This window comes from Acomys russatus, chromosome 1 (genome assembly GCF_903995435.1).
Source record: "Acomys russatus chromosome 1, mAcoRus1.1, whole genome shotgun sequence".
Taxonomy (NCBI): domain Eukaryota; kingdom Metazoa; phylum Chordata; class Mammalia; order Rodentia; family Muridae; genus Acomys; species Acomys russatus.
In genome coordinates, this window is record NC_067137.1 from 100959127 (window position 1) to 100973727 (window position 14601).

The 14601-nt window shown below is 39.2% G+C and overlaps 1 protein-coding gene across 1 annotated transcript; it reads left to right on the forward strand.

The window, feature by feature from the left end:
• Positions 1-2437: 2437 nt before the first annotated feature.
• On the forward strand, positions 2438-2833 carry LOC127196517 (nuclear nucleic acid-binding protein C1D-like). The gene has a single exon (XM_051154285.1). The coding sequence runs from the start codon at positions 2438-2440 to the stop codon at positions 2831-2833; it is 396 nt and encodes a 131-aa protein (XP_051010242.1).
• Positions 2834-14601: the final 11768 nt, after the last annotated feature.

Genomic DNA, 14601 nt, shown 5'->3' on the forward strand with positions numbered 1-14601 from the left:
GAAGGTACAGAAAGACAGGCTACAGAAAGACAAACCTGGATACTAACCCAGCCACAAAATATTCAACTTACAATCTGTCCTGCCTGAAAGAAGTGCTAGGGGCAATGGTGGCACAGAACTTGTGGGAGTGGCCAATCAATGGGTGGTTTAACTTGAGGCCCGCCATGAGAGGGAACTCATGAGCTACACTGCCTGGATAGCCAGGAACCAGAGATTGGGTAGCCCAGAGACCATGGGTAGAACAAGCCCTGGCAAATAAATAAATAAATAAATAAATAAATAAATAAATAAATGAAATGATTCCTAATGATATTTTTGTGAGATTCATAGATCAGCACTTGTCCAATTGTCATCACAGAGGCTTCCTCTGTTAGCAGATGGAAGTGGCTCACTGAGATTGAAGCTGCAAGCATGGGAGCTGCATGGGTCTATCCTAGGTCCTCTGCATATATGTTATGACTGTTATCTTGGTGTTTTTGTGGACTTCCTTACAGTGGGAGTGGGTGTGTCTCTGACTCTTTTGTTTGCTCTGGGGACTCTTTTCTTCCTGTTGGGTTGCCTTGTCTTGCTTTGATATGAGGGCTGTTGTCTTGCTTACTGTATTTTGTTTTGTTGTTTTTTTGTTGTTGTCTCTTGATGAATGTCTGCTATTTTCTGAAGGGTAACAGAGCAGGAGTGGATCTTGGGGAGAAGGGAAGTAGAGGTGGAGCTGGGAGGAGTGGATGGAGGTGGAACTGTGGTTGGGATATATTGTATGAAAGAAGAATTTAAAAATTAATAATTCAATGAAAAAATATAGAGAAAAGAAAAAATAGTCTCAAATACTCTAGCTCATACATATCAAAGTAGGTTTGTAGAAACTTAGGAAAGGTCTCTTGACTTTTATGCTGAAGTTAAACCTCTTGCCAGTTCTAGCATTCTGTTATATCCATTTGGGATGAAGGAGGAAAGCAGTTGTGTCTCATGAGGCTTCTCTGTTTCCAGGTGGATAAGAACATTAAATTTGAAAGATATTGCTGAATAACAGCTCCAATCCAATAATCACGTTTATTTGTTTTGATTTTCCCTAGAGTTTTGATTGGACGGGGCATCATTACTTTTTGCCCTAAAGCTGCCTCACTTCATTGAGGAGGAAATGAATTGAGCTGGTAGGTGGCTGACTTGGGGTTGCTACTTTTTGATTATCTGTCTTCAAATCTTTGGCCCCTGGTAGGATTATTCTACTATCAAGGAAAAAGTATTTGCAGAGAGCCTTTGGTCTGGGAAGGATGAGCCGCTGCTTTCTTACAGTCTTTGGTGGCTATGGTAGTCTGTGGAAAAACAATAATCTATGAACAGCATATCTATAGTGCATAAGTTGATTGTGTTTTATTTGATCCTTTGCTTGTCTTCCTGTAGTTTCCTTTTATCCTCCATTGAGATCCCAATGAACATTAAAAGAAGAATTTTGTTTTTAAACAACTCTATACATTTTGAAAGAGTTGAAAAGTTCAACCATGTATTGGCATGTGTATATGTGAAGGTACTGTGCACAGAGGGCAAAGACATAGAGTCTACCTAGATTCGGAGTTATAGGTAATGGTAAGAAAGACATAGAGTCTACCTAGATTCGGAGTTACAGGTAATGGTAAGAAAGACATAGAGTCTACCTAGATTCGGAGTTACAGGTAATGGTAAGAAAGACATAGAGTCTACCTAGATTCGGAGTTACAGGTAATGGTAAGACATAGAGTCTACCTAGATTCGGAGTTACAGGTAATGGTAAGCCACCCAATGTGGGTGCTAGGGGCAGAGCTCAGGTCATCTGCTATTGACTCCAGTGAGCCATCTCTGTGGCCCGAGTTCTGAGAACTTAAATGCTAACTCTTGAACCCCTCTGATCCTGTCACATTGGAGACTAACCTTGGCCTAGTAATTACTTTAAAACTCAAGTTATGGCCTGAATCTTGTTCTAGCATAGTGAGTTGGAGCTGTTTACACACACACACACACACACACACAAACACACACTTGGTAGATATGTTCCCAGGTAGATGTTTTCACTTATTTATAGTCCCATGTTTTCAAAGAAAAATTTTCATTAAAATTTTTATTTCATCAGTTAGAAGCAGTGGTGCAGAAAATAGATTGTTCCTATGACGAACTGTTATGCATTTATATATATAAAAGCTTTTCATGTGAATCTGAACAGGAAGCTAGGCGACTATTGCATTTCCATGAATGTGGTCCTCAAGTGGTGAGTGTGAGCAATATCTTACATTATTAAAGCACAACTGTTTTGATTTCCAAGTATGTACTATTAACACACAGGAATTATATTTAGACATCAATTGCAAAGATCTTTCCTGATTCTTCATACATTTGACCAACCAAATATAGACCTTGTATTGTGCATCAATTATATTATTAAGAAAATGTCGGTATTGCGTTGGTCACAATGGCAGGTGAAGAAATGAGTGAAGACTATCCTGTGGAGATTCACGAGTCTTTATCAACCCTGGAGAGCTCCTTGGGTGCTGTGGATGACCTGCTGAAGACCATGATGTCCATTTCTCAAAACAAGTTGATCCAGAAGTTGGACCCACTTGAACAAGCAAAGGTGGATTTAGTTTCTGTACACACATTAAATTCAAAGTTTTGGGTTTATTTGGAAACTCAGGGAATTAATCCTAAGGAGCATCTAGTGAAGCAAGAATTGGAAAGAATCGTAGTCTACACGAACAGAATCAAAGAAATAACAGACAAGAAGAAGGCTGTCCAGCTGGACAGAGGTGCTGCTTCGAGATTTGTCAAAAATGCTCTCCGGGAACCAAAAACCAAAAAGCACACCTAAAGGAAAAAGTAAACATTAAAAACAAAAAAAGAAAATGTTCAGTTTTGGGTTTTGTTCTTAATCTGGTAGTTAGACAAATACTGACTGGCAGCTTATGGGTTTTTGTTTTTTTTTTTTTTTTTTTTTTTTTACTAAATTAGTTTTTCATCTTTATTTTTTTAAATTTTTTGTTATTAATTTATTCTTGTTACATCTCAATAGTTATCCCATCCCTTGTGTCCTCCCATTCTTCCCTCCCTCCCCTTTTTCCCTTATTCTCCTCCCCTATGACTGTTCCTGAGGGCGATTACCTCCCCCTGTGTATGCTCATAGGGTATCAAGTCTCTTCTTGGTAACCTGCTGTCCTTCCTCTGAGTGCCACCAGGTCCCCCGGGCTGGAGAGATGGCTCAGCCGTTAAAGGCTAGGCTCACAACCAAAAATATAACAGCTTAAGATTTTTAAAAAGTAGAACCGAACTAGAAAAAAGTGTTAACTTTTTGATTAAAAAAAAAATAGAAATGTGAATGTAGATTATAAATGGAAATTTTTAAATAATACTAAGAAATGACTTTATGATGATCTCATCGATTATAAGGCTGTTAGGCTTCTTGCTTCCCAGAATCCTCTCCCTTTTCAATTCTTCACTGATGTTAAGAAGATGCTAAAACCAAATACGTTGTCTCTTAGAAAGACTGTGGCCATCAGCAAAACACATCTGTTCCTCCCCTGTTTCATGCTTAGGCCATTCTGTGAGAATGGACTGTAGCACTGAATGTTTTGATTTTGCAGACTCTGAAGCTCCTATGCTGGCAAGAGAGTTAGATTAAACAAGAATAAAGTTGTAGATGAACTTTTATAAGTAGGTCACACTTTCATATGGAGGGACTTTGAGAAGCATAAGATGGGGCCTGCAGATTACTACATTTTCTTCCTTCTGTAAGGTAGCAACTTTTTTTTTTCAAATCTTCCTTATATTTTGTTTTCCCAGGAACAAATTTAGAAGGACTTATATCTTGCTATGGTGTGTGTGTGTGTGTGTGTGTGTGTGTGTGTGTGTGTGTGTGTATGTATGTATGTGTTGGGGAGCAATAGGCAACTTACATCTATTCTTTCAGGAAACCTTCAATGTATAATATAGTATTGTTTACTATAATTCTCAATACATTAGAACTTTGGACTTATTATCCTTATTGAAGGTTTATACCTTTGACTTACTCCCTTTCATCTTCCTCTACCCTGCTAACTCCCATTTTATCACTTCAAAATATTTGGCTTTCTTTTAAAAGAATTTTCATAGGATTTACGCCATGCCATGCTTCCTTTCTGTGTCTGACTTATTTCACTTAGTGCAGTGACCTCCAGGCTCATCCAGGATGACAGATTCCCATTATTTCTTAAGAGTACGGGAAAAATGGGAGGGAGGGAGGAAAGGGAGGATACAAGGGATGGGATAACAATTGAGATGTAATATGAATAAATTAATAAAATATATTTTAAAAAAGAAAAATGTAATTAAGAGAGTTAATAGTATTCTATTGTATTTTCATGGTACAAATTCTTTATTAAATTCATCTGTTGGTGAATATTTTAATCAAGAGCAATGCTGATTAGTGCTTTTCATTTATTTTAAAATTTTATTTTCTGCTTTGTGTAATAGAAAACGAAGGTTTAAATTTAGCAATGGGAAACCTATGACATTCACTTTATTTTACATTGTTTCCTTCCTCCCCCTTTATTTTTATGTTTTTAGTTTACTAATCACCTCTGTGTTGACTTGAATTGTAATTCCTTCCCTTCCTCCTATTCCTTTTGCTCTGAATTATTAGGTTGAGACCTACAGGTATAGGATGCTCATATAGCCTGCTTTACTTTTCAAGTCCCGGTTTTCAATTTTACTTTCCTGTCATAATTAGCAATTATTTACCATTTCAATCTGGAATTATCTCAGATTGAACTTTCAAACACATATGTACAATTAACTATACACTGTAAATGAATATTTTAATCAGTTTTCCTTCCTATCTCCTCTTAGGTATATATACACATGAATGCCTTTATTTATTTTCTTTCTTACAACATAGCAGAACACCTAAAAAGTAGTCTCCATGGTTGGGGGTGATGGCTCAGGATTTCAGGCCACTTACTGCTGTTGCAGCACCCACATGTTGACAACTGTCTGTAACTGCAATTCCAGAGGATCTTATGAGCTCTTCTGCCCTACACAGGTACCATGAACACATACATGGTGGACATACAAACATGCAGGTAAACACTGATGCGCTTATTTAAAAAATTAAAACTTCTAAAAGAAAGAGCTGTCTCTAAGGGCTGGGGAAGATAGCTCAGTGAATAAAGGGCTTACTGTAAAGCAATATAACCTGAGTTTAGATACACAGGGCCCACATAGCTGGATCCTGTTGGGGAAAAGGTTGTTGACTTTATATCTTCCAAGAAGTAGAGAGAAAAAGATAGGGCATTGTTAGGGATATAACAATCTTTAAAGATATACTTTCCTTCATGAGGAGTGAGGCTGCAAGGACTGTTTGCAGGATGCAACCTGCTTCCTCCAGTCAAGCCCACATTCTAACTCTCCACTAGCCTCCATAACACCAAAAATTTATGTTTCCACTAATAGATCGATCCATTGCTGAAATCAGAGTCCTCATATCCAATCACCTTAAAAAAAAAATCTCATCAGTTGGCCACCAAACCTGCAGTGTGTGAGCCTTTAGGGGACAGTTCAAGCTCAAATCATAGCAATATGTGAGGAAATAGATATGACAGAAAAGCATAAGTGAAATTCTCAGGAAGATTTAGAGGTCTGCTGAGAAGGAGGAAGTAGGAAACCACACCATTTTTCTCTATTTGTTCATTGACCAATGCAATGCATTTAGTAATGTGATTCCTATAGACTCTTTTTCACTGCCATTATAATGGATTTTTGAGAACACGGGCTTCCAAAGAATATCCAGCTTCTGGTTTCATTTCTATTAGAATTTGAAAAACTATGAAGATTATGTTTCTCTACTTCTAGATTGGTAAAGGAGAAAAACAATGATGCTAAAAATGTAATAGTTTTAAGAAGTCCTTGTGTCCAACACTCAAAATATGTTCCACCATGTCAGCTACTACTGTTCCTCTTCTGCTATTTTCTTTACTGCTATATTAATAAATGATTAGAATATTGTTTGTAATCAACAAAAATCATTAGAAATGGCTGATTCAGTCAGAATTTATAGAATTTGATGAGCGCTATAAAATAATCTTCTTTTTTTTTTTTCTACTAGGCACCATCCTGTCTACATGTGGTGAGAAGATCATGAAAACATCTTCAAGATTCACCTCAAGAGTAAGAGCAAGCACACCCCTCCTTCCAGATATTTGAGTGTGCTGAGGGTTTAGCTGGCTAACAAATGTTACCTTTCCTCCAGAGAATGGAGTCCTGCCTTGACCCTGTTGGCTGAAATAGAAAGGAAGCTGTTGGGGGAAGGGAAGCTGGATGCATATAGCACAGGTCCTCCTGTGACTTAAGATGCTAGAAAAGATACATATATTTTTAAAAAAGAAAAAAAAAAGATGCTAGAAAAGAAAGGAGGATTCTTTTTCAAATTGAACTTGCTAGTTTATCTTATAGGTGTGGACACCGAGAGGAGGGGCGACTCAACAATGACTTTTGGATGCAAACAATAGTAAGTTAGGGATAAGAGTCTGTCATTTTCCAGATCCATTGGGGACAGAAGTGACCAGTGTGGTGATAGAAAAACAGTGTAAATTAACGAAGAGTATGCTGGTTAGTTTTATGTCAACTAGATACAAGTTATAGCGAGCTGAGAGGAGGGAATCTCGATTGAGCAAATGCACCCGTAAGAGTGGGCTATAGGCAAGCCTGGAGCCTTTTCTTACTTAGTGACTGATGGAGGTGAGCCCAACCCATTATGGGTGGTGTCACCCCTGGCCTGGTGGTCCTAGCTTCTGTAAGAAAGCAGGCCGAGCATGCCACAAGGAGCAAGACAGTAAGCAGCATTCTCCCATGGCCTCTGCATCAGCTCCTGTCCTGCTTGAGTTTTTTCATTGATGAACAATGATATGGTAATATAAGCTAAGTAAATTCTTTCCTTTTCGAGTTGCTTTTGTTTACGGTGTTTCATCAAAGAAATTACTCCAACTAAGACAACAGCTTAGGGAGGGCGGAAACTGCCTTCACTTGGCTGGGGCATTCTAGTCAGCAAGGTAGAATAACACAGCACCCCCAGAACACAGCTGACAGGACTAGATGAGTTTCTGACCAAATTTAATTGTGACCAGATTGTGGGAGTGAATGGTTCACTTTGCGTTGAGTTAACTGTTTTATTTCATGTCTCATTTTTAATGCTTCCACATAGCCCTCTTGCTTTTTCTAAATTACATGCCTCATTGTATTTGAGTTCCTTCTGCCTTTGACAGCTCCATGGCTTCCAATTTTGCTTCTGCTGCTTTGATTATTATTCCTGATTTGGCTGTTGATGAGACATGTGGTTTTCTTCAATTAGCTCTGTCACTCTTACAAATGTGTGTGTCTCGCAAGTGTCCTAATTAAAGTCAGGAGGAGGAGGGGGAAGAATTACAGGCAATTACAACAGTGTCATCCTCCTCTTGCTCTCTGCTCTTCTCTCCTCATCACTGGGGTGCGTTCTTCTGCATCTCCATTTTGCCAGCACACAGAGCAGCCACCCTCTTTAAAATCCCATTAATTTTTTTTTTTCCAGAACACTACATGCAGCTGTGTCACTGTGCCATACATTAGCTTCCAGGAAACCCCATAGCTTCCATTTAGTTTTATTAAGTACCATCCCTTCTCTGACAGTTTTCCCCATACTTTTAATTTTTCCTGTGAGAAGGCAACCACCTCTGCCCTTGATTGTCATGCAAAATTTCTCTAGAGCTGTGGTCTCTCAGGAGTTCATTGTCCTCTTGAGTGGGCTTCAACGTCCCCCAAAAGTCTTGGTCTTTGTTGTTCAGTTTCCTCTTGTGTGGGCTTACGTCGCCCACTCATTTAACTCACTCTGATTCAGCCCTAGGGATGCATAGTGAGCATTCTTGGTTACTTTACATGCATAGGCCTCATGCAAGAAGCTAGGACTTCCAATGTGAGTAATTGGGACAAGGGTAAGGTGATGTGGCATAGTGAAAAAGGTCAGCAGATTTCAGAATCAGATGAAACAAACTCAAATGGCAGCTTTGCCACATGCTAGCTTTTGGCCTTGAATAAATCACTTAGGGGATTTTTTTTTCCATCTGTAAAATTATGTTAATAATACTTACCTGGCAGGGTTGTTGTGAATATTGGAGATAATGTATGCAAAGTAGCTAGCTTAGTGCCTTGTATAGCTCAATAAATGGAAGCTATAATTATTATCACGAATAAGATATAGTGTACTTAAGGAACTAACCGTCTACTCAACGAGAGAGAAGAGTAAATTAACTTTTATAACATATTGTTAATATGTGTAATAATGGAAGGATGTAGGTGGTAATGGGTTATACTCCCTGGGGCTGCATGTGCTCTTTCCTACACACTTTATCATTCTACTTGCCTCTCCTCAGCATGTTTCATCCAACCTACTCCTTCCCATCTCTGGTGTGTGTGTGTGTGTGTGTGTGTGTGTGTGTGTGTGTGTGTGTGTGTGTGTCTGTGACTGTGTGTATAGAACAGAGAACAATCTCAGATGCTGGTCCTCAGGTTCTATTACCTACTTTGTTTTCTGAGACATGTTCTCTCATTGGTCTGGAGTTCACCAAGTACACTGTACTGCTGGTCCCTGAGTGTCATGGAACTACCCATCTTTGTATCCCCAGCAGTGGGGTTATAAGTGTGTGTCACCACGCTTGTTTGTTTTCCTCCTTCCTACCTTCTTTTCCTCTCTTTCATTTTCTAATGTGTGTTTTTGGGGATAAAACTTGGGTTCTCATGCTTACAAGGCAAGTACTTTACTAACTGAGCCATCTTTCATGGCCCACCTCAACCTATTTTCATTTGCTCCCTGTTTCCAGAGCCTGGAAGCTCTTCTTTTAGGTCATTACCTGTTGGCTTTTCCTCAGCATTTAGCTTCCAGCTTAAATGTAACCCTCAAGTGGTCCTTCCTATTATCTTCTGATCTGAAGCAGCCTCATCAAATTTATCTTGTTATTTTGAACCATTTAGGATTCCCTACCGTGTAGAAATGATTTTCCAATTTGTTGGTCTCTATATTAGCTTTCTGGATCTCTCTGCAAGTATGTAAATGCCATAGAGAAAGAACTCAGTCTTGTTTCTGCATAGGCCTGCTTCTCTAGTGACGTAGAATATGCCTGACAAATGTTGGGGGGCCTGAACAGTGGTTGGAGATGTAAGCCAGAGAGTAAACTTGAAGAATTCTTGAATAGCAGATCTGGAGCTGCTGCTATTGACAACTACCCAGTGCTCCATGCGGCTGCCATCATAGCCTCTTCTGTGTAAGACAAGAGGCGAAGTTGATGCGAAAGTCATGAGCTGGCATCTCACTTTGTACCTCTTAATTTGGGAAATGTCTTTTTCAGATCATCTGAAAATGATTTTTATATGAATGTGTCCTTGATCCTGGACTTGATACAAATTATTTACTGGATGCTGATTTAGGCACAAATCATTGCCTACATAAGTTTGTCTTGTAAACCGTGTGTGTGTGTGTGTGTGTGTGTATGTGTGTGTGTGTGTGTGCGTATGGAGGCAAGAAAATTTCTTTTGAGTATCTTTCTCTATTTCTCTTTATTTTCTTTTAAACTCTGTCTCTTCACTTTAAGTCTAAGACTAGACTACCTCCTAGATTTAGCCACTCTTTCAGTTAGACTGGTCCCAGAATCCCTTGCTTCCTCCAGTGCTTGGGATGGTGTTTCCTACCATGCCTGGTTTTCATTTGGTGAGCATTGAGGAATCTGACCTCTTGTCTTCATGCTTGCTTAGCAAGTACTTTACTCATTGAACTGTGCCAGCAGCCCTGTAAACTCATAGTTTGCTATTGCGCTTTCTCTTAATGCTTACTCGGGGCAAAATGAGAATGTTTGTAGGAATAAGATGAGCTATTTAGGACTTTAAGGGTGTACTCTTAGAATTTTAGCTTCAGGACCTTCTGGAACTTCCTAGAAGGCGTGGAACTTTGTAACTGATATTTCTCCTCCTGTGTTTGAAGTAGATTTAGAATATGTCATCACAAAGTGTAGCAAGAGGCAACGTTCCATTCTAAAATAACCCACCACGTGTTATTCCTTTGAGGTTGTGATTGTGAAATTCAGGCTTTATTTTTAACACTATCGCTAAAGAACTGAACATGACAAGTCACTGAATACATTTGTGCTATTCATCCTCTTGGAAAAAGTCATCTTAAGCTCATATGAACTCACAGAGACTAAGGCAGTGTGCACATGGCCTGACCAGGTCTGCACCAGGGCCTCTGTGTATACATTATGGAGTGTGTGAGTGTTTGGCTCTCTGATTCTTATGTTCCCTTTGGCTTCTTTTCCTTCTGTTTCTTTGTTTTGTCCAACTATAAGGGTATTGTTTTTTATCTATTGTATTTTATTTTGTTATATTACTATCCATTAGAATCCCGTTCTTTTCTAATGAGAAACAGAGAGAGAGTGGATCTAGGTGGGAGCAGAGGTAGAGAGGAACTGGGAGGGATAGAGGAAGAAGAAACTGTAATGAGGATATATTATGTAGGAAGAAAGAAATCTATTTTCCTTTTAAATAAAAAATTGTATTTACTTGCAACCATTCAGAATGTTAACAAAAGAGCAGCAGCCGCCCCAATTACAGAGTGGCATGCAGTTAACAGAAGAACAACTGGTATAAGCTGCATCAGTGACAACTGAGGATGATCCAAACCGACGCCCCCCCCCCCCCCCGAAAACAACAAACACAGAATCAAGCTACCATCCCATATATTACTGATTTGTGGTTTGTACCAATAAGAACCTGCTTTCAATTTTCATGCCTATTTACAACCTCCAGATTGTACTGGGCAAGGTTAGTGGCTATTGAAAGTATTACCAGAACAGGGTTTTCTAAAGACACATTCCAGAGTGTGTTAACTATACAAAAACAAAACAAAACAAAACACCCAAGACAACAACAACAACAAAAACAAACAAACAAACAACAAAGCCACCACCACCACCACTACCACCACCACCACCACCACCCACAACAACCCTGTAAGATTTGTTACAAATCTTACACAGCCTTACATTTCAGCATTTTTCTTTAACCTGTGAACCTGTGAACAGGGAGGTTAAATGCTTTACATATGAGGAAAGAAAAACTGTACTGGAATAAATTTACTCACCATCTTCTTCCTCTTCCTGTTCCTCCTCCTTCTTTTCTTGCTCTTTTCAGCCTTGACCTCGCCCCTTTTCACTGCATTGGGCTTTCCTTTAGCTCTGTTGACCGCAATATCCTTTTTGTATTTTCCTTCAGCAGTCACATTTGTTACAATGTAGAGGAAGAATGTTGAAGGCAATAGGAAACAAAAGCTTATAGTCGAAGAGAAGCAGACAGATGAGAGCCAGTGGCATTTGAATGTATGAGTTGGTCAGCCTAGCTGTACTGTTGCCTGTGCAGGATTCATGAGGCAAGAATTTTATGTTTGTTTTGCTTAAAATGGCTTGAGTATGAGCTAAGTAATCAGAGAGCACTTTGGTACTGTAAACCCCAATTCCTGCCACAGCATCTCTCAGTAAAGACAGAGATTGTTAGATCTTTACCAGGAAGTCAGCATAAGGAAACTCATTGACACTATGCTATGGCTAGGGAAAGTAAAACAGAGACAGTTAGAAACATAGGACTAACTATGGAAATAGTGTAGAAACAAGGAGACCCCAGACAGAAATAGAAGGCAGTGTCTTCCTGCAGGTGGAGAGTACAAATGAGGACAGTGTCCTCACCTATATGGGCCATATGGGGTCCCACCAGTCCTACTGAGAGAGGCTGTCAAGTCCTTACACAACTGTCCCATTGTAGGGTTATTGCATAACTACAGAATGAGTTTCTAATACCTAAAGGCTCATCTGTCCAGGAAGCTTTTTAAATTAACTACCTGATGTTTGCTTACTATCTAAATTGATGTTATGAACCTACCAGTGACTTTAAGGCACAAATAATAAGCATCATTCTAAATATCTACATCAGGATAAAAAGCCTATATGTTTAATAAAATGAACTTCTCCAAATACCTAGACATTGACTGCAGACTCCAATGAGATCCTTAAAACTCTTTTGTGATTTAATTATGAACACAAGTCTCTGGAAAATTTCAACAATGCTTTAAACATGTTAGGGTACAGGGAGGAGGCATACAAAATACCTCAATGTAAACAAATTATCATACTTAGAATAAAACTTATTACCATAATGCAAACACTACAAATAGAAATATGTCTTTCCTTGTTTCTTTAAAGACTCATTCTCATGTTTACTTTTATTGACAATTTTGCCATTATTACAATTTTCGTTTCTATTCTTATTCTTACATCAATACTGGATCCTTTCCAGAATATTTCTTTGAGGCTTATAGTTAATTTACACCATTTAAACTACTTTGTTTTCATCCTTCTTGTGATAATCTAACCAGACTCATTTGGGAGTCAGTGCCCTTCTAGACTCATGAATCTGGAAGGTCTGGGCGTGGCTGTGATGGAATATCAGCCAGAACAACTTCAGAAGGAAGGGTGTATTCATTATTTCAGAAGATCCCGGTCTATCATGGTTGTGCAGGCACGGCAGCTGCAAACAACCCGATCCACACTGGCAGGAAGGTGTAGCATTGGCTTTTATATTGCAGCAGACTGGGAAATGGAGAAAGCAGGTGGGAAGCAGATATCCCCCTTCACAGGCTCACGCCTATTGACTTTCTTCTACTAACCAGGCTCCATCTGTTACAGCATGCATAGCCTTCATAAAGGCTCCCCAAGATGTGGACCAGGCATTCCAAATGTGAGCCAGTGCAGGCACAGTCTGGCTTCCAGCCATAATAGCTACTGACTGGATGGTTGCACAGGATTACACCTGAATGTTGGGGAAATTTGAGGCTGCCCTTTTTTCAGTCAGTGGTAGAGCTGGGGAGTACTATTTCTGTTTGAAAATTATGAATTCTAATATATTCTTCTGGGTGATGTTGGTGGTATGGTGGAGAATATAACTGCTTTTCAAATAGACTTTTCCAGTTTATATTTCTGCCGTCTATTTTTCTTTAGGTATAAGTTCTCACTTTTCTAAGACCTTCCATCATATTGAAAATTTATTGTCAGTTTAATGTATATTAAAATATATCAAGTTCTTACTCCAAAGGCTCATAAATCCAGCCACTCTCCAAGCTTGCCTGCCATCTTTATAAAGTCCCAAGTTACAGTGAGACAAAGGGATATTTCAGTGGGCTGGCTTTATATTTCCTTGCTTCTGAAGGGAAACCTGAGTTCATCAGTCTCCCTCAGCTCCCTTGACAAAACATTTCTGCTCCATTGTCCTTGTATTTGGGTCTCCATTGACTTTCTGTAGACAGACATTCATATTGAAATGGGCAGGTTTTACTTATGGGTCCTATATGAAACCATCACTTCATTTCCTGGATGTAGGTCAATCAGTCTTCCTTATTTCTATAAGAATTCTGGCATGGCTCCACAAGAAATTCAGCATGGAGGCGAAAAGTACAAATGACTAGTTTCTACTGCCCCATGGAATGCCTAACTAGAACATTCTGACAATGACCCAAAAGAGGAGTAAGATCATTTGTCCCTTTGTCAAGTTGGTGAGGAAAAAAAATCTTAGTTCTTCTGGGAGTGACTGCAGAGTGTGGAAGTCAGAAAGATGGCCAGGCAGGCCCTCTGCTCAATTCTACTGACTGGCTGCTGCTGACAACTTCTGGTGCCAACAGATCCAGGTTTCTGTCTCAGGTATTTCAAAATGTCACACTTTCTCCAGTTCTGACAGTCAGTCCATAGCTTGTCCTAAATGTTTCCATTTTGTGCCTGGAAGTTAATAGGGGCATGGCTGGTTACATGCAAAACACATTTGGACTAATACAAAATGGATGAGATCACCTGGTGGAATGTCTCAATCTAGACCTTGGGCTCATTTCTGCCCCATTTATTCAAGGTTGGGGCTGAGTTCTACTTGCCAAGTATAATAAGTGTGATCATTTCTGTTTTTTTTTTTTTTTTTTTTTTTTAGCTTGCACGTTTTTCTGACTTCAGTCCAAGTGGATAACCCATGGAAGCAAATGTAAACCCTAAAGTTTCAGAATGCTTCCTATTTATTCACCTCTGCCAGTAGGTGGCAGTAGCACAACACACACACACAGAAAAATGAAGCCACTAAATGGCGTCAGGATTAGGCTGATGATGGGGATGATAAGGTTGATGATGGCTATGACTATGACAGTGAAGCCGTCACACACTCTTGGGAAGCACTGGCTGTGTTTTAATATAACGTTATTGCCATTTTCTCATTAAGTCTTACAATATACACAAGCTATAGGATATGAAGAGTTTGTTTGTTTGTCTATCTATCTATCTATCTATCTATCTATCTGTCTGTCTGTATTTGGGTAGGAATAATCAAACTCAAGGCTGTGAGGGCTTCACCCAATTAGGCCAGAAAATTATTTCCAGAAGCAGTCCTGAAACTTTGGTCTTGAGATCCAAATCAAGCCTTTTATACACTTGCACGCCTTTCCCCAGGACATCTAATTTTCTTGCATGAAGGTTAGAACTTAAATTTACCACTGAATTATATATGACC